Below are 24076 nucleotides of genomic sequence, written 5' to 3'. Positions count from 1 at the left end.
GGGGGGGGGCGCTGTTTCACTCACTCTGATGTTTCTCCAGTGAGATACATTCAGCCTCTTGAGAATTGAAGGAAAACACAGAGACGAAAGATATTATTATTTAAGATATTATTTTATATGTATTTTGTATTTATTTTTTGGGGAAGTCTGGCTTCCCTTCGCATCCACACCACTGGTTTTAATGAATGAAGCTTGGAAGGGTGTTTTTTCCTTTCCCCCTTTCCAGTTGGGGGCGGTAATGGATATTGGATGCCAACCGCCGTTAAACCCCACTGAAGAAGAAGAATACTCCTCCTACTCACCACTATGGTCACGCCACTGACATGCCTCTCGGAAAAGCACGGAACCTCGCTGAAATTTGTACGTGAACTTGCTCTCGTATATCGATAGAGTACAAATCGGAGCTATAGCAAAGAAGAATAAAACCCACCTTTTAAGTCATGGATTAATTTTGGCGATTGATCGACAACTTTATCGGTACTTCCAGAGGCTTTTGGCTTCGTCTGGCTAACGTAACGAGGTATATTTTGGGGATAGGAGTATAATTTTGTGGGCATACGGGGAGGAAGGAGGATTCATCCGATTCGCCTCAACCTGGGCACTCTTCATGCATGTGAGTCGTCCTCCTCAAGTTGTGTGCTTAGTATGTTTAGCTAGTTAGCCATGATGTAGGCTAGCACGTTAGCAATGCATACAGGCTAAGTACTGTGCTACCGTCAGCATGGTGTCGTATCGCTTTACTTGCAACGAATTATGTGTATTTAATATTGGCTTAGCGTATAACGTTATATTGTTAAAGAAAGTAGTTCAAGTTAGATAACTAGCAAGTTCAGTTAACGTTAGACATTTCGATTGCTCGTCGTCAGCCATGCAACACAGCTAGCTAACGTTAGTAATAATGAAATGTCACGTTATTCATGCAAAACGTCGTTACTCATCAGGTCTTACAATGTTAGACATAACGTGAACACTTCAGATTACTTAATGTTAATTTACCAATTAGCTGTCAACATGCCAGGCGTCATTTGAGCCTAAAGCCCATTGTCTGTGGTAAAGCTAGCACTACTTGGCGTTAGGTAGTTACAGTAACTAGCTGCTGCTATAGAGTGCAACGATATAACGTTAATTAGCTAGCTAGTTTACCAAAGCTGCATTTTGTATCGCTTGTTGTAGCGTCACGTTGTAGCTACGTGACTGGTGCATACGATATCGTGTTTTATTGGCATTCATCACGGATGAAAAGCATGGCCAAAATGTTTTTTCATCTAACTACTTTGTCTGTTTGCGTTCCATCTCAGACATTATGTAAACGTAAACCTTTTAATTAGTTAGTTTATAACTTTTATATTTTGGTGCTCATTCAACCACTGTTTGTTTGAATATTGGGTTTATTCAGCAGAACTAATCATATTGGCACTAGTGAGGAAACCACCATACGACAGTATTGGGATATTGTCGCTGGTTCCTTTCTTGTAAATGTAGCCACCACCACTAATCTGTACTTGATAATAAATTATTGTCTTACGCAACATGTTGCAAATGGCTTCTTCTGCTCTGTATTGCAGGTCAGGGGTACATTCTCAAGGCTACTGATGCAGGCCATATACTGATGGAAACACACTGCCGGAGGCACCACAGGGGTGCTTTTGAGAATGACCTAAAGACAGGTTTTTAAAAAACATATATCACCCAGAGAACTATTGAGGACTAGAACGTTCAATACGTGTTGTGCTTTTCTTTCTTGGCCCGAAGTGTGTTGGCTCAGTTAATACATTCTCAGAAAAACAAGAAGAGTAACCAATTGGTGGGACCTGCCCGGACAAGTTATTCACAGTGTTTATTTTCTAAAGAAATAACAGACCTGTGGAAAGTAAGTAATCACGATGGCTGCGGAAGGATATCAGTACAGGGCACTTTACGACTACAAGAAGGAGAGAGAGGAGGACATTAACCTCCATGTGGGGGACATCTTAACAGTGACCAAAGGGGCCCTGGGGGCTCTCGGATACAGCGACGGCCTGGAGGAAAGGCCCGAGGACATTGGCTGGCTGCCTGGCTTTAATGAAACCACTCAGGAAAAGGGGGACTTCCCTGGGACATATGTGGAGTTCATTGGGAAGAAGAGGATCTCTCCTCCCACTCCCAAGCCGAGACCCCCCAGACCCTTACCCTTGGCCCCGGGCTCTTCCAAGGCTGACTCTGGTGATGAACAAGGTGAGTTATTAACAGTCTGCCTTCTTCAACCAAACCCCATACCATGTTTCTGGTACCAGGTATTGGGATGCAGTTTGTTTGTACAGTACTAAACAAAACAATGTTCAGTGTAAAAAAACAAAGCTATTAAACAATTTCAAACCGCTTGGGTATTTAAAAAAAATATATATATATATTTTTTTACATGCCCCCCCACACCCACAGGTTTTGATTGAGTAGGCCCCACGCAGTTAAGCCAAACTTTTCTCCTGCATTAACAGCCAGTTGCTGAAACACAATGACATTCCAAAGACTAATCCACCATTGGTTTGCAGCCAAGCTGACATGTAAACCCTGCGGTGGTGGAATGGTTCGTCTTTCATACAGACTAATCTCTTGGTAACATGACCAATGAGTTTTAGATACATCACCCCTTACAAACCCTTTTGTTAGATTTAATCTAAGATACTTTTTCACCCTCAAAGCAAATCCAGATGGTAGGCTGCTTTGTGAATACCCTACCCCTAAATTGAGTGTTCAATCATCCCTCAGTGGTATACAGTGCATTAGGAAAGTATTCAGACCCCTTGACATTTCCAAATTTTGTTATGTTACAGCCTTGTTCTAAAACTGATTAAATTGTTCATCCCCCCTTACACACAATACCCCATAATGACAAAGAAAAAACAGGTTTTTAGAAATTTTGGCAAAGTTATAAAAATATATTTTTTAAATAACATTGTATTTGGCACGTGCCGATACAACAACCTTTTACATAAGTATTCAGACCCTTTACTCAGTACTTGAAGCACCTTTGGCAGCGATTACAGCCTTGTCTTCTTGGGTATGACGCTACAAGCTTGGCACACCTGTATTTGGGGGAGTTTCTCCCACTGTCAGGTTGGATAGAGAGCATCGCTGCACAGCTATTTTCAGGTCTCTCCAGAGATTTTTGATTGGGTTCTGGCTCTGGCTGGGCCACTCTCAGACATTCAGAGACTTATCTGAAAGCCACTACTGCATTGTCTTGGCTGTTTGCTTAGTGTCGTTGGAAGGCGAACCTTCGCCCCAGCCTGAGATCCTGAGCACTCTGTAGTAGTTTTTCATCAAGGATCTCTCTGTACTTTGCTCCATTCATCTTTCCCTCGATTCTGACTCGTCTCCCAGTCCGTGCACTGAAAAACATCCCCACAGCATGATGCTGCCACCACCATGCTTCACCGTAGGAATGGTGCCAGGTTTCCTCCAGATGTGAAACTTGGCATTTTGGCCAAATAGTTCAATCTTGGTTTCATCAGACCAGATAATCTTGTTTCTCGTGGTCTTAGAGTCCTTTAGGTGCCTTTTGGCTAAACTCCCAAATGAGCTGTCATGTGCTTTTTTTTTTACTGAGGAGTGTCATCCATCTGGCCACTACCATAAAGGCCTGATTGGTGGAGTGTTGAAGAGATGGGAGAACTTGCAAGACGGACAACCATCTCCACAGTGGAACTCTAGAGCTCTGTCAGTGACCCCAAAGCTCTTCTCCACCCGATTGCTCAGTTTGGCCGGGCGGCCATCTCTAGGAAGAGTCTTGGTGGTTCCTAACGTATTCCATTTGAGAATTATGGTGGCCACTGTGTTCTCTGACCGTCAATGGTGCAGAAATGTTTTGGTACCTTTCCCCAGATCTGTGCCTCGACACAATCCTGTCTCGGAGCTCAACGGATAATTTCTTTGACATCGTTGCCTGGTTTTTGCTCTGACATGCACCGTCAACTGTGGGACCTCATGTAGACAGGTGTGTGCCTTTCCAAATCATGTCCCATCAATTGAATTTACCACAGGTGGACTCCAAGTTGTAGCAACATCTCAAGAATGGTCAATGGAAACAGGATGCACCTGCACTCAATTTTGAGTCTCATGGCAAAGGGTCTGAATACTTACGTAAATGGGTTATTTCTGTTTTATATTTCTTTGTACATTTGCAAACATTTCTAAAAAATGGATTTCACTTTGTCATTATGTAATATTGTGTAGATTGATGAGGGGGGGAAAACTATTTATTCATTTTTAGAATAAGGCTGAAATGTAACAAAATATGGTAAAGGTCAAGTTGTCCTAATACTTTCCGAATGGACTGTATATATATTTTATACCTAAAGGGGTCTTATATGTCAAAATCAAATAGCTATGTGATCCATGGTATGACCATCTTAAAATAATTCCATGTTAGCTGAGTAGAACCACCCCAACGGCCTAGACTTTTAGAGGTTAAATATCCACCCCAAGTTAAGTCTGATGTCTGCAGAAAGAATGGGGTGTTAGCTATGATAAGACATCTTGAGTTGTAACTACAGTAAGTGAAGTGGATTATCACCAGGTAACAGAATTGTCTGTGATCTGTACTATACAGAAATGCAGAACGTCATAGACGTCTATGTTTCTCAAGTTTGGACATCAGAGTACGTGTGACATTTTTTTTTACACCATTTATTAATGGCATCTCTATTTCTTCGCCGCACGAACCCTTTTAAGCGCTCGCTTTTCTGCACAGACCCTTTTAAGCACAACACGCTCTGCTGACACTGTGCTTTCTCTGCAAGCAGCAGAGTAGTGCTGTCTCTCTCGCTACGCTATGCATGCAGGTTTGAGCAGCAATTTTGAAGGAAAACTTCAAGAAAATTCAACCATAAACATATTCCCAGGTTTTTCTGTAGTAACATCAAACTTAATTAGCATAGAAGTAGAGTAGCTAGGTAGTTATGCTAATTTTAGCTATCTAGCTAACCAACCCATGGCTGAATGCCTCTTGATTGTACTCTAATTTCCCTCAATGATTTTAATCAGAACTTCCATTCCATTTAGATACTGTTTTTGTTGTAGTACTCAGGTTAAACGATTTAAGCAAACGATTTGTAGTAGTGGCAGCTTGTCAGTTCATGTTGAAGAACATGGATAAGTAGCCTACGGGTAAATCCATTTTGAATTACATCACATGTTTGCCCATGGAAGAAGTGGTTAAAGTTATTATTTGGACCAGAATGCCAAAACATTCAGGAGATAAAGGTGCAAAAACAAATGGACCCATTTTGCACAATCCACCATACATTGAGACATCCATGTTTTCATCACTGGAAAGGATAAATGGTTGGTTATATATTTTTTCAATCAGGTGGTTTTTGTGTTTCCAATGGAAATCTGTTTGGGAATGTTGATTCCTGGGCTATTCCAATCGTTGTAGTAAGCGGACCATGTGCCAATGTTCGCAAGGGAGCCATTGTCTCGACTCTTTCTTTATTTCAAAAGAAATAGGCCTAGGGTCAAGCAAGTCAGTTGACATTGTTTGCTTTTATTTTTTTGTTTCAGTTACCACAATTACACTTGCAGTTTGGTCCATGTGGTTACTTTGGCCCAGCATCAAACGCTACCAGAGAAAGACGATTTATATGGTGGGACTACAATGTCAGCCTTGATAACAAGTGGGAGTGCTCACAGTAGCCCCACTGAATGCTAACCAGGGCCGGAGGACAATGGTGCTTGGCTCTGGTCCAGCGCATTGTTGCTGCGCGGCACCTGGTACCAGCCCACCAATTGGACCTCTGGAGCACTTCTCTTTGTTACTCCTCTTGGCCTGCATCGAAAAGAGATCAAATTCAATTTCCCTTTGGGCACAAAGTACTGTTTTTGTACCCGTCATTCTACACTACATAACCAGAAGTATGTGGACACCTCTTTGAACATCTCATTCCATAACCATGGGCATTAGTATGGAATTGGTCCTCCCTTTGCTGCTATAACAGCTTCCTCTCTTCTGGGAATGCTTTCATCTAGATGTTGAAACTAGAGGTCGACCGATTATGATTTTTCAACGCTGATACCGATTTATTGGAGGACCAAAAAAAGCAGATGCCAATTAATCAGCCGATTCTTCTTTTAAAAATAAAATGTATTTTGATTTATTTGTAATAATGACAATTACAACAATACTGAATAAACACTTATTTTAATATAATATAATAAATCAATAAAAAATCAATTTGGCCTCAAATAAATAATGAAACATGTTCAATTTGGTTTAAATAATGCAAAAGTGTTGGAGAAGTGAAAATGCAATATGTGCCATGTAAAAAAAAAAAGCTCATGTTTGCTCAGAACATGAGAACATATGAAAGTTGGTGGTTCCTTTTAACATGAGACTTCTAGGACTATTTATCTCTATACCATTTGTATTTCATATACCTTTGACTATTGGATGTTCTTATAGGCACTATAGTATTGCCAGTGTAACAGTATAGCTTTCGTCTTTCTCCTTGCCCCTACCTGAGCTCGAACCAGGAACACATCGTCAACAGCCACACTCGAAGCAGCGTTACCCATCGCTCCACAAAAGCCGCGGCCCTTGCAGAGCAAGGGGAATAACCACTCCAAGTCTCAGAGCGAGTGTTGTTTGAAATGCTTTTAGCGCACACCCCGCTAACTAGCTAGCCATTTCACATCGGTTACACCAGCCATTAGGCTTGAAGTCGTAAACAGCGCTGTGCTTGCGAAGAGCTGCTGGCAAAACGCACGAAAGTGCTGTTTGAATGAATGCTTACCAGCCTGCTGCTGTCTACCATCGCTCAGTCAGACTGCTCTATCAAATCATAGACTTAATTATAACATAATAACACACAGAAATACGAGCCTTTGGTCATTAATATGGTCGAATCCGGAAACTATCATTTCGAAAACAAAACGTTTATTTCAGTGAAATACGGAACCGTTCGGTATTTTATCTAACGGGTGGCATCCATAAGTCAAAATATTCCTGTTACATTGCACAACCTTCAATGTTATGTCATAATTACGTAAAATTCTGGCAAATTAGTTCGCAATGAGCCAGGCTGCCCAAACTGTTGCATATACCCTGACTCTGCGTGCAATGAACGCAAGAGAAATTACACAATTTCACCTGGTTAATATTGCCTGCTGACCTGGATTTCTTTGAGCTAAATATGCAGGTTTAAAAATTATATACTTCTGTGTATTGATTTTAAGAAAGGCGTTGGTGTTTATGGTTGGGTACAGTTGTCCAACAATAGTTTTTTTTCGCAAATGCGCTTTTGTTAAATCATCCCCCAGCGTTGCATCGATTATATGCAATGCAGGACACGCTAGATAAACTAGTAATATCATCAACCATATGTAGATAACTAGTGATTATGATTGATGTTTTTTTAAAAGATAAGTTTAATGCTAGCTAGCAACTTACCTTGGCTTCTACTGCATTCGCGTAACAGGCAGGCTCCTTGTGGAGTGCAATGAGAGGCAGGTGGTTAGAGAGTTGGACTCGTTAAATGTAAGGTTGCAAGATTGAATCCCCCGAGCTGACAAGGTGAAAATCTGTTGTTCTGCCCCTGAACAAGGCAGTTAACCCACTGTTCCTAGGCCGTCATTGAAAATAAGAATGTGTTCTTAACTGACTTGCCTAGTTAAATAAAGGTATACATTTTTTTTTCATCTGCAAAATCAGTGCCCAAAAATACCGATTTCCGTTTGTTATGAAAACTTGAAATCGGCCCTAATTAATCGGCCATTCTGATTAATCGGTCGACCTCTAGTTGAAACATTGCTGCAGGGACTTGCTTACATTCAGCCATGAGAATTGTTGAGGTTGATCACTGATGTTGGGAGTTTAGGCCTGGCTCGCACTCTGCGTTCCAATTCATCCCAAAGATGGGGTTGAGGTCAGGGCTCTGTGCAGGTCAGTCAAGTTCTTCCATACCAATCTTGACAAACCATTTCTGTATGGACCTTGCTTTGTGCACAGGGACATTGTCATGCTGAAACAGGAAGGGCTTTCCCTAAACTGTTGCCACAGTTGAAAACACAGAATCGTCTAGAAAGTCACTGTATGCTGTAGCTTTAAGATTTCCCTTCACTGGAACTAAGGGGCCGAACCTAAGGAGTCTGAACCTGGAAAAACAGCCAGACCATTATTCCTCCTCCACCAAACTTTATAGTGGCACTATGCATTGGGGCAAGTAGCGTTGTCCTGGCATCCGCCAAACCCAGATTTGACGGTTGGACAGCCAGATGGTGAAGTGTGATTCATCACTCCTGAGAACACGTTTCTACTGTTCCAGAATCCAATGGCGGTGAACTTTACACCACTCAGTCGAAGCTTGGCATTGTGCATGGTGATCTTAGGCTTGTGTGCGGCTGCTTGCCCATGGAAACCCTTTTTATGAATCTCCCGACAAACAGTTATTGTGCCGACGTTGCTTCCAGAGGCAGTTTGGAACTCAGTAGTGAGTGTTTGTCTTTGGAGATTGAATGGCTGGATTTTATTGATCTTTCAGCAACGGGTGTGGCTGAAATAACCAAATCAACTAATTTGAAGGTCCACAATTTTATAGGGGTAGGATACCAACCAATTTCTGTAGCATTGAAGGTCCCATCATGATGGCCTCCATCATGCTTAAATGGAAGAAGTTTGGAAACACCAAGACTCTTCCTCGAGCTGGCCGCCCGGCCAAACTGTGCAAGAAGGGGAGAAGGGCCTTGGTCAGGATGTGACCAAGAACCCGAAGGTCACGCGAACAAAGCTCTAGAGTTCCTCTGTGGAGAACCTTCCAGTAGGACAACCATCTCAGCAGTACTCCACCAATCAGGTCTTTATGGTCGATTGGCCAGACTGAAGCCACTCCTCAATAATAAAAGGCACATGACAGCCCGCTTGGAGTTTGTATGAGTGTCTTTAGATGCCTTTTGGCAATGAGAAACAAGATTCTCCTGTCTGATGAAACCAATATTGAACTCTTTGGCCTGAATGCCAAGTGTCACAGCTGGAGGAAACCTGGCACCATCCCTACAGTGAAGCATGGTGGTGGCAGCATCATGATGTGGGGATGTTTTTCAGCTTCAGTTACTGGGAGACGAATCAGGATTGAGGCAAAGATGAACGGATCAAAGTACAGAGATCCTTGATGAAAACCTGCTCCAGAGCGCTCAGGACCTCAGGCTGGGGTGAAGGTTCACCTTCCAACAGGACAGCGACCCTGAGCACACAGCCAAGGCGTTGCAGGAGTGGCTTCGGGACAAGTCTCTGAATGTCCTTGATTGGAGCAGCCAGAGGAAAAGTCGTTGTGGAGGCCAGGTCATCTGATGAAGCACTCCATCGCTCTCCTTCTTGGTCAAATAGCCCTTACACAGCCTGGAGGTGTGTCGAGTCATTGTCCTGTTGAAAAACAAATTATAGTACCACCTAGCGCAAACCAGAGAGGATGACGTGTCGCCATGCTGCTTAAGTGTGCCTTAAATTCTAAATCAATCATCGACAGCCGCCAGCAAAGCACCCCAACACCATCACTCCTCCTCCATGCTTCTCGGTGCGAACCACAGATGCAGAGATCATCCGTTCACCTACTATACATCTCACAAAGATATGGCGGTTGGATCCAAAAACCTTCAATTTGGACTCCAGACCAAAGGACAGATTTCCACTGGTCTAATGTCTATTACTCGTGTTCTTTGGCGCAAGTCTCTTCTTCTTTTTGGTGTCATTTAGTAGTTGTTTCTTTGCTGTAATTCGTCCATGAAGACCTGATTCACGTAGTCTCCTTTGAACAGTTGATGTTGAGATGTGTCTGGTACTTACTCTGTGAAGCATTTATTTGGGCTGCAATTTCTGAGGCTGGTAACTCTAATGAACTTATCCTCTGCAGCAGAGGTAACTCTGGTTCTTCCTTTCCTGTGGTGGTTCCTCATGAGAGCCAGTAACATCATAGCGCTTGATGGTTTTTGCGACTACACTTGAAGAAACTTTCAAAGTTCTTGAAATGTGCCATATTGTCTGACCTTCATGTCTTAAAAGTAATGATGGACTGTCATTTCTCTTTGCTTATTTGAGCTGTTCTTTCCATAATATGGACTTGGTGTTTTGCCAAATAGGGATATCTTCTGTATAACACCCCCTACCTTATCACAACACAACTGATTGGCTCAAACGCATTGTAAATCAATTCCACAACTTTAACAAGGCACACCTGTTAATTGAAATGCATTCCAGGTGTCTATCTCATGAAGTTGGTTGAGAGAATGCCAAGAGTTTGTAAAGGGTGGCTACTTTGAAGAATCTCAAATCTAAAATATATTTTGATTTGTGTAACACTTTTGGTTACAGCATGAGTCCATATGAGTTATTTCATAGTTTTGATGTCTTCACTGTTATCCTACAATGTAGAAAATAGTCAAAATAAGGAAATCCTTGAATGAGTAGGTTTGTCCAAACATTTGACTGAAACTGTATGTAAATGTGATATTTCTGTATTTTATTTTTTATAAGTCAGCAAAGAATTCTGAAAACCTGTTTTTTCTTTTGTCATTATGGTGCGTTGTGTTTAGATTGAGGGGGGGGTGATATTTAATCAATTTTAGAATGAGGCTGTAACGTAACAAAATGTGGAATGTCAAGTGGTCTGAATACTTCCGAAGGCCCTGTATACAGTTTATATTCTGCTGACTAATCTACATGGGCATTATATGCCCGTTTAAGAAAAATCTCTCTAGGGGGGAGTTTTGATATTAACTTGAGTAATTTTTGTGTTGTGGAAAAGCCTTGTGTCAACGAGATTACATATCACACCATTGTCTTGTTCTTTTTTACAGTGATACATAATTTATCTACCGTCGTAAAAAATAACAAGTGAGCTATTATAAAACAAACAACGCAGGCTATTTCGGTCAAAATCGACACAATTCTATATGGCCACTTAAGGACGCCGTATCCTATATGCGGGCTCTTTGTCTTTGGTAGTCCTCTGCTCACCTATAAAACAGGCTCTGGTTGCCAGGTTTCCATTCCTTGTTCTTTGTGGTGCGATTGTGAAATTCTTTAGCTGGGGATAGCAGGGTGAGCGAGGAGCCATATGAAGGGGGCATGTGTTGAACGGTTGAGTGGCAGCGCTGAGCCCAGAGCAAGTGTGAATGTAGCACTAGGAGAAGAAAGTCTCTGTGACCCAGTTACGGAAAGGGGGGTAGAGGCAGAGGGCGCTTGATGCTGGGAGCAAGATGAGGGGCTGGAGGGAAGGGGCTGAAAGCTGGGGAAAGCTGTTGGTGAGCTGAGTGATCAGAGCTGAAGGTGGGCTGGGGGGGCAGAGGAGAGGGGCTTGGGTGCCTGGGTTGGCGAAGGGAGAGAGGTTCTGAGGAGGGCTCTGGGCGGGAGTGAGAGAGTCTTGTTGCTTCAGAGTGTTTGTGATTTATTGCCTGACACTGGGGGATCTGGCAGATCTCCCTTTCCTCCAGTGCTTCAGCTTTCTTCTCTCTCACCCTACTCCTCTTTTTAATGTTTTGATAATGTTCCTGGAGTCTGCCCCGGATGGGGGAGCAAGGGGGCAAGAGGGAGGAGAGTGGAGGTTTGGAAAGAGGCCTGTGCTCTCACTGAGCCACAGGGGTTTACTTTAGAGCAGCAGATGTGGTGAGAGCAGGGGGGAGGCTCTGGACTGGGCTTGGGGAAGCATTCCGGCTCATTCCAGCTCCAAGGCTTTTTAAAACACCAGCGTGCTGCTCTCCTAGGCCTCTCAACTGAGGCATGTAGCCAGCCAGCAAAGAGGAACTCTGAGCCTAAAAACCACTGAGATGAAGAAAGCGTCACTTTCAGTTCACAACTTCCATTCACTCTTTTTGGCTGGAAGGCTCCACCCTAGTAACACATTTACTGGTATAAATAGTGGTGTATATATAGTGATCCTGGTGTTGAGGCAGTTTTTTTTTTAAGCCTCTGAAGTTGTAGCTTTCGTGACAAAACGGTATGCAACTTTTTATTTTTATTTTTGACCTTTTATTTAACTAGGCAAGTCAGTTAAGAACAAATTCTTATTTAGAATGACGGCCTCGGAACAGTGGGTTTAACAGTCTTGTTCGGGGGCAGGATGACACATTTCTACCTTGTGAGCTCGGGGATTTGATCAAGCAACCGAAAATCTAGGCTACCTGCCGCCCCACCTATACAGACAAACAAAATAAGGTTTTGTTTGTTTTCAAACTATACAAGAGCTTATAATTTAAGCCATGTTGAACACAGTGTTGCACACTTGATTAATGCAACGATTCACAAACATGCGTACGTTTTGAAAAGCCTTTTAATTTTCAATTTGGCTAACAGAACAAAAATGCTGTCACTGGTATTAAGGTAATTCTTGCAGGAACGCGTGGCTTTGGAGAGCCATTGTCTTCACATTGTACCACTCGGGGGGGGGGGGGCTTGTTATGTGATCTCGATCTGTCTCTGTACACTGCAAAAATATGGATCATGGGGATGGTATGTGTCGTTACACTAGTCGAGTGTAAAAGAGGCCCCAAGGGTTTAGTTCAACGCTTCTGATTCACTCTGGCTTTTATCAGCCTCAACAAGGCACGTAGGCTACGTGCTCCGTCTTGCTCAAGGAAACCTTTGACGCCGTTAAATGTCCCCGTCGCTGACCGACGTAGGCCTACATATTTGTCAGTCTTTGGAGACTTTCTCCCTCATGTGACTGTAACAGGAAGGGATTGGAGGTAACTGAAATGTTGCTCTCGTCTCGTGTTGGAACGGGAGCATTTTATTTGTATTTATGTTGACTTGAATGTTTGTCAGACGTAAAATCACCTCATCTTTTCTCTTAGCCGTTGTTCTATCAGTGCGCTCCTAGGCACAGACTCGTGGCCCCCCCCCTTTCTAAAGCCTTCTTCCGGCTTCACGTGCATGGAATGTACATTTTTAGGTTGGATTTGCGTGACTTCGTTTTGTGCCTGCTAATAGGCTGTAGGTTACTCCGGTAGCAGCTTGCTAGCTATCTGGTTAAAAAAAATAGCCATCTTGGTACTCGTCAATTGTGTAAAAAATGTATGATTTTGGAAGCTATTGAAGCGCGTTCATTGTCTACGTTTTCTTTTTGAAAAATGTATTATATTCGACACTTTCATGCCATTTTCCTTGTGTTTTTTTTATTTCTATTTTTTTTTTTTTTTACCAATGTTACTGTCCGCACTACAACAAACAATACTTCAATACATGTAATTCTGCCCTTGCTTGAAACATTTTAAATGTAAATACTGTAGAATTCCATTAAGAGGACTGCTCTTATTAGGAAGTGCCAATATGGCTGACCGGTGGCTTCAAAGCCTCTCAATGGCCAATATGTAGCGTCAGCAGTCCAGAGGTTATATACAGTGCCAGTCAAAAGTTTGGACACACCTACTTATTCAAGGAGTTTTCTTTATTTTTTACTATTTTCTATATTGTAGAATAACAGTGAAGACATCAACTATGAAATAGCACACGTGGAATCGTGTAGTAACCAAAAAAACAAATGTTAAACAAATGTGTTAAACAAATCAAAATATATTTCAGATTCTTCAAAGTAGCCACCCTTTGCACACTCTTGGCATTCTCTCAACCAGCTTCATGAGGAATGCTTTTCCAACAGTCTTGTAGGAGTTCCCACATATACTGAGCACTCGTTGGCTGCTTTTCCTTCACTCTGCGGTCCAACTCATCCCAAACGATCTCAATTGGGTTGAGGTTGGGTGATTGTGGAGGACAGGTCTTCTCATGCAGCCCTCCAGCACTCTCCTTGGTCAAATAGCCCTTACACAGCCTGGAGGTGTCGAGTCATTGTCCCGATGAAAAACAAATGATAGTCCCAATAAGCGCAAACCAGATAGGATGGCGTATCTCTGCAGAATGTTGTCGTAGCCACGCTGGTTAAGTGTGCCTTGAATTCTAAACAAATCACAGTGTCACCATCACACCACCACCTCCATGCTTCATGGTGGGAACCACACATTCAGAGATAATCCATTCACCAACTCTGCGTCTCACAAAGACACGGCGGTTGGGAACCAAAAATCTAAAACTTTTCTTTTTTTAAAGGACAGATTTCCACTGGTCTAATGACAATTGCTCATGTTTCTTGGTCCAAGCAAATCTCCTTCTTATTGGTGCTTTATCACAATCGGTTGGGAGTCCCATTGGGCGGCTCACAATTGGACCAGCATAGTTAGGGTTTGGCTGTGATAGGCTGTTATTTTAAAATAATAATACTTGTCTAGATAAAAAAAAAGGTTAAATAAAATGGCCTGATTCACGCAGTCTCCTCTGAACAGTTGATGTTGAGGTGTCTTACTTGAACTCTGAGCTATTTGAGCTGCAATTTCTGAGGCTGGTAACTCTAATGAACTTATCTTCTGCAGCAGAGGTCACTCTGGGTCTTCGTTTCCTGTGGCGGCCCTCATGAGAGCCAGTTCATCATAGCGCTTGATGGTTTTTGCAACTACACTTGAAGAAACTTTCAAAGTTCTTGAAATGTTCTGGCTTGACTGACCTTCATGTCTTAAAGTAATGGACTGTCATTTCTCTTTGCTTATTTGATCTGTTCTTGCCATAATCTGGACTTAGTCCTATTTGGTAAAAGACTTCTTCTGTACACCACCACTACCGTGTCACAACACTACTGATTGGCTCAAACACATTAAGAAGGAAGACATTCCACAAATGAACTTTTAACAAGGCACACCTGTTAATTGAAATGCATTCCAGGTGACTACCTCATGAAGCTGGTTGAGAGAATGCCAAGAGTGTGCAAAGCTATCATCAAGGCCAAAGGGTGGCTACTTTGAAGAATCTCAAATATAAAATATATTTTGAGTTGTTGAATAATTTTTTGTGTTATTTCATAGTTTTGATGTCCTCACTATTATTCTACAATGTGAAAAATAGTTAATAAAATAAATACCCTTGACTGAGTAGGTGTCCAAACCTTTGACTGTTACTATACATCATTAGCTAGAATTGGACAATAATGCTTAATGTATGCACCCAAGATGAGTGCTGTGTTGACTGTTTTGGAACTGCGTAGCTGGGCAAACTTTTATGCATGTGAATGCAGTGCAGGAGGAAAAGGCGGCCGAGTTTGACGCAGACAAAAATGAAGAGAGTGAGAAGGAGAGGGAGCTTTTACACCGAGACTACACCTGCACAGTGTTAAAGCAGAGTGAAGAGTTAGAGAGAGAGCTTTCACACCGAGACTACGCCTGCACAGTGTTAAAGCAGAGTGAAGAGTTAGAGAGAGAGCATGTATCCAGCTGCTAACAGTAAAAAGGTAAATGGTACAAAAGTTGGTCCCATTGCAGCTCCACCAGGGAGAGAGTCAGGAAGGGGGGGAGAATGAGACAGCTCCACCAGGGAGAGATAGTCAGGAAGGGGGGAGAATGAGACAGTGACGACTGGGAGAGAGTCAGGAAGGGGGGAGAATGAGACAGTGACAACTGGGAGAGAGAGTCAGGAAGGGGGGAGAATGAGACAGTGACGACTGGGAGAGAGAGTCAGGAAGGGGGGCGAATGAGACAGTGACGACTGGGAGAGAGAGTCAGGAAGGGGGGGAGAATGAGACAGGGACGACTGGGAGAGAGTCAGGAAGGGGGGAGAATGAGACAGGGACGACTGGGAGAGAGAGTCAGGAAGGGGGGAGAATGAGACAGGGACGACTGGGAGAGAGAGTCAGGAAGGAGGGAGAATGAGACAGGGACGACTGGGAGAGAGAGTCAGGAAGGAGGGGAGAATGAGACAGGGACGACTGGGAGAGAGAGTCAGGAAGGGGGGAGAATGAGACAGGGACGACTGGGAGAGAGAGTCAGGAAGGGGGGGAGAATGAGACAGGGACGACTGGGAGAGAGAGTCAGGAAGGGGGGAGAATGAGACAGCTCCACCAGGGAGAGAGAGTCAGGAAGGGGGAGAATGAGACAGCTCCACCAGGGAGAGAGAGTCAGGAAGGGGGAGAATGAGACCTCTGACCAGGGGGAGAGTCAGGAAGGGGGGAGAATGAGACAGTGACGACTGGGAGAGAGTCAGGAAGGGGGGAGAATGAGACAGGGACGACTGGGAGAGAGAGTCAGGAAGGGGGGAGAATGAGACGGCTCCACCAGGGAGAGAGAGTCAGGAAGGGGGGAGAATGAGACAGCTCCACCAGGGAGAGAGGGAAGGGGGAGAATGAGTCTCCACCAGGGGCAGAGTCAGGGGGGGAGAATGAGACAGTGACGACTGGGAGAGAGTCAGGAAGGGGGGAGAATGAGACAGTGACGACTGGGAGAGAGAGTCAGGAAGGGGGAGAATGAGACAGCTCCACCAGGGAGAGAGTCAGGAAGGGGGAGAATGAGACAGTGACAACTGGGAGAGAGAGTCAGGAAGGGGGGGAGAATGAGACAGTGACGACTGGGAGAGAGAGTCAGGAAGGGGGGGAGAATGAGACCGGGACGACTGGGAGAGAGAGTCAGGAAGGAGGGGAGAATGAGACAGGGACGACTGGGAGAGAGAGTCAGGAAGGGGGGGAGAATGAGACAGGGGCGACTGGGAGAGAGAGTCAGGAAGGGGGGGAGAATGAGACAGGGACGACTGGGAGAGAGAGTCAGGAAGGGGGGGAGAATGAGACAGCTCCACCAGGGAGAGAGAGTCAGGAAGGGGGGGAGAATGAGACGGCTCCACCAGGGAGAGAGAGTCAGGAAGGGGGAGAATGAGACAGCTCCACCAGGGAGAGAGTCAGGAAGGGGGAGAATGAGACAGGGACGACTGGGAGACAGAGTCAGGAAGGGGGGAGAATGAGACAGTGACGACTGGGAGAGAGTCAGGAAGGGGGGGAGAATGAGACACTGACGACTGGGAGAGAGAGTCAGGAAGGGGGAGAATGACACAGCTCCACCAGGGAGAGAGAGTCAGGAAGGGGGGAGAATGAGACCTCTCCACCAGGGGGAGAGTCAGGAAGGGGGGAGAATGAGACAGTGACGACTGGGAGAGAGAGTCAGGAAGGGGGAGAATGAGACAGTGACGACTGGGAGAGAGAGTCAGGAAGGGGGAGAATGAGACAGCTCCACCAGGGAGAGAGTCAGGAAGGGGGAGAATGAGACAGCTCCACCAGGGAGAGAGTCAGGAAGGGGGGGAGAATGAGACAGCTCCACCAGGGGGAGAGTCAGGAAGGGGGGAGAATGAGACAGCTCCACCAGGGGGAGAGTCAGGATGGGGGGAGAATGAGACAGCTCCACCAGGGGGAGAGTCAGGAAGGGGGAGAATGAGACAGCTCCACCAGGGGGAGAGTCAGGAAGGGGGAGAATGAGACAGCTCCACCAGGGAGAGAGAGTCAGGAAGGGGGGAGAATGAGACAGCTCCACCAGGGAGAGAGTCAGGAAGGGGGGAGAATGAGACAGCTCCACCAGGGAGAGAGAGTCAGGAAGGTGGGAGAATGAGACAGCTCCACCAGGGAGAGAGTCAGGAAGGGGGGGAGAATGAGACAGCTCCACCAGGGAGAGAGTCAGGAAGGGGGAGAATGAGACAGGGACGACTGGGAGAGAGAGTCAGGAAGGGGGAGAATGAGACAGCTCCACCAGGGAGAGAGTCAGGAAGGGGGGAGAATGAGACAGTGACGACTGGGAGAGAGAGTCAGGAAGGGGGAGAATGAGACAGCTCCACCAGGGAGAGAGTCAGGAAGGGGGGAGAATGAGACCTCTCCACCAGGGGGAGAGTCAGGAAGGGGGGAGAATGAGACAGCTCCACCAGGGAGAGAGAGTCAGGAAGGGGGGGAGAATGAGACAGCTCCACCAGGGAGAGAGTCAGGAAGGGGGGAGAATGAGACAGCTCCACCAGGGAGAGAGAGTCAGGAAGGTGGGAGAATGAGACAGCTCCACCAGGGAGAGAGTCAGGAAGGGGGGAGAATGAGACAGCTCCACCAGGGAGAGAGTCAGGAAGGGGGGAGAATGAGACAGGGACGACTGGGAGAGAGAGTCAGGAAGGGGGGAGAATGAGACAGCTCCACCAGGGAGAGAGTCAGGAAGGGGGGGAGAATGAGACAGTGACGACTGGGAGAGAGAGTCAGGAAGGGGGAGAATGAGACAGCTCCACCAGGGGGAGAGTCAGGAAGGGGGGAGAATGAGACAGTGACGACTGGGAGAGAGTCAGGAAGGGGGGGAGAATGAGACAGTGACGACTGGGAGAGAGAGTCAGGAAGGGGGAGAATGAGACAGTGACGACTGGGAGAGAGTCAGGAAGGGGGAGAATGAGACAGGGACGACTGGGAGAGAGTCAGGAAGGGGGGGAGAATGAGACAGGGACGACTGGGAGAGAGAGTCAGGAAGGGGGGGAGAATGAGACAGCTCCACCAGGGGGAGAGTCAGGAAGGGGGAGAATGAGACAGGGACGACTGGGAGAGAGTCAGGAAGGGGGAGAATGAGACAGGGACGACTGGGAGAGAGAGTCAGGAAGGGGGGAGAATGAGACAGGTCCACCAGGGAGAGAGAGTCAGGAAGGGGGAGAATGAGACAGGGACGACTGGGAGAGAGTCAGGAAGGGGGGGAGAATGAGACAGTGACGACTGGGAGAGAGTCAGGAAGGGGGAGAATGAGACAGGGACGACTGGGAGAGAGAGTCAGGAAGGGGGGGAGAATGAGACAGGGACGACTGGGAGAGAGAGTCAGGAAGGGGGAGAATGAGACAGTGACTACTGGGAGAGAGAGTCAGGAAGGGGGGGAGAATGAGACAGGGACGACTGGGAGAGAGAGTCAGGAAGGAGGGGAGAATGAGACAGTGACGACTGGGAGAGAGTCAGGAAGGGGGGAGAATGAGACAGGGACGACTGGGAGAGAGAGTCAGGAACGCGAGGGGAGAATGAGACAGTGACGACTGGGAGAGAGTCAGGAAGGGGGGAGAATGAGACAGTGACGACTGGGAGAGAGAGTCAGGAACGTGAGGGGGAGAATGAGACAGTGACGACTGGGAGAGAGAGTCAGGAACGCGAGGGGGAGAATGAGACAGTGACGACTGGGAGAGAGTCAGGAAGGGGGGAGAATGAGACAGTGACGACTGGGAGAGACTCAGGAAGGGGGGAGAATGAGACAGGGACGACTGGGAGAGAGAGTCAGGAAGAGGGGGAGAATGAGACAGGGACGACTGGGAGAGAGAGTCAGGAAGAGGGGGAGAATGAGACAGGTCCACCAGGGAGAGAGAGTCAGGAAGGGGGGGAGAATGAGACAGTGACGACTGGGAGAGAGAGTCAGGAAGGGGGAGAATGAGACAGGGACGACTGGGAGAGAGAGTCAGGAAGGGGGGGAGAATGAGACAGGGACGACTGGGAGAGAGAGTCAGGAAGGGGGGAGAATGAGACAGTGACGACTGGGAGAGAGAGTCAGGAAGGGGGAGAATGAGACAGGGACGACTGGGAGAATGAGACAGTGACGACTGGGAGAGAGAGTCAGGAAGGGGGGAGAATGAGACAGGGACGACTGGGAGAGAGAGTCAGGAAGGGGGAGAATGAGACAGTGACGACTGGGAGAGAGAGTCAGGAAGGGGGAGAATGAGACAGGGACGACTGGGAGAATGAGACAGTGACGACTGGGAGAGAGAGTCAGGAAGAGGGGGGGAGAATGAGACAGGGACGACTGGGAGAGAGAGTCAGGAAGGGGGGGAGAATGAGACAGTGACGACTGGGAGAGAGAGTCAGGAAGGGGGGGAGAATGAGACAGGGACGACTGGGAGAATGAGACAGTGACGACTGGGAGAGAGAGTCAGGAAGAGGGGGGGAGAATGAGACAGGGACGACTGGGAGAGAGTCAGGAAGAGGGGGAGAGTGAGACAGTGACGACTGGGAGAGAGCACTCTGCCTGCCTAGCTGGAGATTGAGATAATAGAGCGCTCTCCTTTTCAGGGGCCTCTTTAGTGCTCGGGTGAACATCTGCTATACTGAGACACTTTCTGAAGGGGGGAGGGGGGGCTGCTGCTCCTCCATGTTCAAATATGCCTTTCTGTTCCTCTTTCTCGAGCCTATGATAGATAGCCATACCCCCGCTAAAGTCAAAGACCCAATGGGACACTGTGTTCTAATGTGGTGGGAACTCAATAGAGCTGATGGCAGCTGTGGTGTAGTCGGGGTGGTAATGGCACTCATTTGGTGGAGGGGGGGCACACAGACTGCACGGTAGACTGATTTGTGGCGCAGTGATGAATCAATGGAATTGTACTAAGTGCTGATTGCAGTAACTTGGGCACAATGCAGGCAGAACAATAAATGGATACGCGGTGAAAGGGTACCGAATGGCGTCTGTTTCTCTCGCGCACACACGCGCACACACACACACACACACACACACACACACACACACACTCTGTTGGGTCTTCTGTGCTGTTAGTGCTGTGGTTGACTACCCATGTGATTCCCCTGTTTTCAGGTTTGTTCTGATTATTTTGTTTAGCTGCTAAATGTAGCATATGTTGTTTTGTGCTCCTCCTATTGCAGACAAGCAGAATGACAGGCAGTGAAGGTAGAAACGACTTAGAAAAGGGTTAGAAGTCAGACCGATGGGGTGCGTTCATTCGGGCCTTTCCACTCGTTGAGACTTCAGCCCGTCAAGCGACGAGGGATATCGAGCCGTCAAAATTAGAGCTGATCACATTTGACAGCAAACCAAGCCTCTTTAAAATCACGTTCAACGGGAACAAAAACAAAAAAAGTACAGAACTTAATTTGAGGGCAACAATAAAAATCTATCCACATTGTAATTGAATTTCTCTTTTTTAATGCTTCACCATACTGCGCTTGGCCCTGCTCCATTCCAGTAAAACGCCTGTTTTTATGGGCCCTGTGTGCGTGAGAGGGCTCACATGTGCTTTTCATTACTTGATCGCCTCCAGAGACTGGAGTCTGAATTGGCAAATCTTCTTCCTGGAGGCGTAGCATGTCTGCCAGCAGGATTAGCCACAGGTTAGAGAGACGGAGAGGAAGGGAGGGGAGGTGTAAGGAGAGGGAGGGAGGTGTAAGGAGAGGGAGGGAGGTGTAAGGAGAGGGAGGGAGGTGTAAGGAGAGGGAGGGAGGTGTAAGGAGAGGGAGGGAGGTGTAAGGAGAGGGAGGGAGGTGTAAGGAGAGGGAGGGAGGTGTAAGGAGAGGGGGGGAGGTGTAAGGAGGGGGAGGGAGGTGTAAGGAGAGGGAGGGGGAGGTGTAAGGAGAGGGAGGGAGGTGTAAGGAGAGGGAGGGGAGGTGTAAGGAGAGGGAGGGGGAGGTGTAAGGAGAGGGAGGGAGGTGTAAGGAGAGGGAAGGGAGGTGAGGTGTAAGGAGAGGGAAGGGGGTGAGGTGGAGAGGGAGGGAGGTGTAGGGAGGGAGGGTGTAAGGAGAGGGAGGGAGGTGTAAGGAGAGGGAGGGAGGTGTAAGGAGAGGGAGGGGAGGTGTAAGGAGAGGGAGGGGAGTGTAAGGAGAGGGAGGGGAGTGTAAGGAGAGGGAGGGGAGGTGTAAGGAGAGGGAGGGAGGTGTAAGGAGAGGGAAGGAGGTGTAAGGAGAGGGAGGGAGGTGTAAGGAGAGGGAGGGAGGTGTAAGGAGAGGGAGGGAGGTGTAAGGAGAGGGAGGGAGGTGTAAGGAGAGGGAGGGAGGTGTAAGGAGAGGGAGGGAGGTGTAAGGAGAGGGAGGGAGGTGTAAGGAGAGGGAGGGAGGTGTAAGGAGAGGGAGGGAGGTGTAAGGAGAGGGAGGGAGAGGGAGGGAGGGAGGGAGGTGTAAGGAGAGGGAGGGAGGGAGGGAGGTGTAAGGAGAGGGAGGGAGGGAGGTGTAAGGAGAGGGAGGGAGGGAGGTGTAAGGAGAGGGAGGGAGGGAGGGAGGTGTAAGGAGAGGGAGGGAGGGAGGTGTAAGGAGAGGGAGGGAGGAGGTGGGTGTAAGGAGAGGGAGGGAGGAGGTGGGTGTAAGGAGAGGGAGGAGGTGGGTGCTGTGAGCGACAGGTAGCCGAAAGGAGTGAAGGAGAAAGACTAGATTTGGAGAGCGGTAAGGTCCGAGGGAGAGATTTTGGCAGAATAGCCAAAATGTCAATCAAATGCATGGGTGTCATGAAAGCCTGGTGGTGAGAGTAATGCAGTGTTCCAAAGGGACGTATTGCTTCTGATGCCACAGCCCATATTTTCATACTGTGGCTCCCACTAGATGTTATGTGCCACTCCTGCGAGCTGTATCTGGTCCGTTTGCCATACTGGCTCAGCAAAGGTTGGTTATTGTGTTAGATTATAATGTGAATGAATTGATGTTGTCCCCAAAAAGAGAAACATTCTTAATGTTTCTGGCCATTATCTGTCAGATCATTTCAGGGCGGAAGCTAATTGTGAAATTGTACATTGTTACTTGTTTGTTATAAACCTTCAGTTGAACCAAATATTTTGCACAAAGCGCCAAATGATTATTTCAGTGTGAGGTTTTTTCCTCTGCCTTTTTCGATTCTTGCCTCCAGGGTAGCAACAGGCTTTTCATTGGCTCTCATTGAGTGCATGTGTTGCTCTTTTCTCTCTGCAGAGGGGGACATAGTCTCACTTTTCCAAGCTCAAGGCTACTCCCACGTTACATCGTCTGTTTCTTATGTAACACTGCATAGTACACTAATAGTGTACTGACCTGCCTATTTCACCCAATCCCTTTCTGCTACTTTTCTTACGGATGTCGTCTGCCTGAGCCCGGTGACCTGGCCACAGTTCAAACCACCCCTTTCAACTGCTGGGAGATTGTTCCCCTTCTAGCCTAAATCAGCAGGGTATCACAACACCAATGGCAGCTGCGTTCACTTCCTCCACCTGTGACTGGCTGACTGAGGCCCGGGAGATTGAGGCCTGCCAACGGCGCAGGCTTGTGGAGACTCGTTCAAGCCCCCCCCCCCCCCTCTGTCGAGCACTCTTGCTCTTGTCAAGTTGCCAGGGCAGCCGGCTCTTCTGATTGGGTGAAAGTTTCAACCGTTTGTCTGATGAACAGTCCTCCGCTGCAGTGGAAGCAAGACCAGGGGTGAATTTGAAGTGTTTCTGAATTAGAGGAGGCAACAGTTTGTTCTTTTGTGAATAACCTATTCTGCTGTAGCCTGCTACTCTTAAACATTAACATTAACATTTGATTGCGGTGTGTCTTTGCATAAACTTGCCCTTCCCTGGCCCCTTTTGAGTAATTGTCTCAAGCCCGGGCGAAGGTTTCTGCTATGTGCACAAACATTCTAATAATGTGGGCAGGAAACATGTTTTTTTTGGTTCTGCGGGAGAGACTCCAGGAAGGACTTACCCTACCTGTATGTTTGCCTGCCCTGTTAGCTTTCTGCAGAGCAAAGGGCCTGAGAAGGGGGCAAATATTTTCTCTCTTTTGTTCTCACCCCCCTCTGTCTCTCTCTCGCTCTGTGTTTGTGTGTCTCGCTCTGTTTTTGTGTGTCTCTCTCTCGCTCTGTGTTTGTGTGTCTCTCTCTCGCTCTGTGTTTGTGTGTCTCTCTCTCGCTCTGTGTTTGTGTGTCTCGCTCTGTGTTTGTGTGTCTCTCTCTCGCTCTGTGTTTGTGTGTCTCGCTCTGTGTTTGTGTGTTTGTGTGTCTCGCTCTGTGTGTGTTTGTGTGTCTCGCTCTGTGTTTGTGTCTCGCTCTGTGTGTGTTTGTGTGTCTCGCTCTGTGTTTGTGTGTCTCGCTCTGTGTTTGTGTGTCTCGCTCTCTGTTTGTGTCTCGCTCTCTGTGTGTTTGTGTGTGTCGCTCTGTGTGTGTTTGTGTCTCGCTCTGTGTGTGTTTGCGTGTCTCGCTCTGTGTGTTTGCGTGTCTCGCTCTGTGTGTTTGCGTGTCTCGCTCTGTGTGTTTGCGTGTCTCGCTCTGTGTGTTTGCGTGTCTCGCTCTGTGTGTTTGCGTGTCTCGCTCTGTGTGTTTGCGTGTCTCGCTCTGTGTGTGTTTGCGTGTCTCGCTCTGTGTGTGTGTTTGCGTGTCTCGCTCTGTGTGTGTTTGCGTGTCTCGCTCTGTGTGTGTTTGCGTGTCTCGCTCTGTGTGTGTTTGCGTGTCTCGCTCTGTGTGTGTTTGCGTGTCTCGCTCTGTGTGTGTTTGCGTGTCTCGCTCTGTGTGTGTTTGCGCGTCTCGCTCTGTGTGTGTTTGC

The 24076-nt window shown here is 47.0% G+C and overlaps 1 protein-coding gene across 1 annotated transcript in view; it reads left to right on the top strand.

The window, feature by feature from the left end:
* The first annotated feature begins 291 nt into the window (after window positions 1–291).
* The window catches only part of LOC135544655 (phosphatidylinositol 3-kinase regulatory subunit alpha-like), a 55538-nt gene continuing 31753 nt past the window's right edge, over window positions 292–24076 (top strand). Inside the window, exons 1-2 of the mRNA XM_064972435.1 lie at window positions 292–613; window positions 1566–2214. Of these exons, the coding sequence (XP_064828507.1) occupies window positions 1884–2214 (331 nt within the window). The 5' untranslated portion in view covers window positions 292–613; window positions 1566–1883. The remainder of the gene's footprint in view (window positions 614–1565; window positions 2215–24076) is intronic.

The sequence above is a fragment of the Oncorhynchus masou genome, chromosome 8 (assembly GCF_036934945.1).
Source record: "Oncorhynchus masou masou isolate Uvic2021 chromosome 8, UVic_Omas_1.1, whole genome shotgun sequence".
NCBI lineage: Eukaryota > Metazoa > Chordata > Actinopteri > Salmoniformes > Salmonidae > Oncorhynchus > Oncorhynchus masou.
The sequence above is the reverse complement of the archived record's forward strand: the minus strand, read 5'-3'. Positions and strand labels throughout refer to the sequence as shown.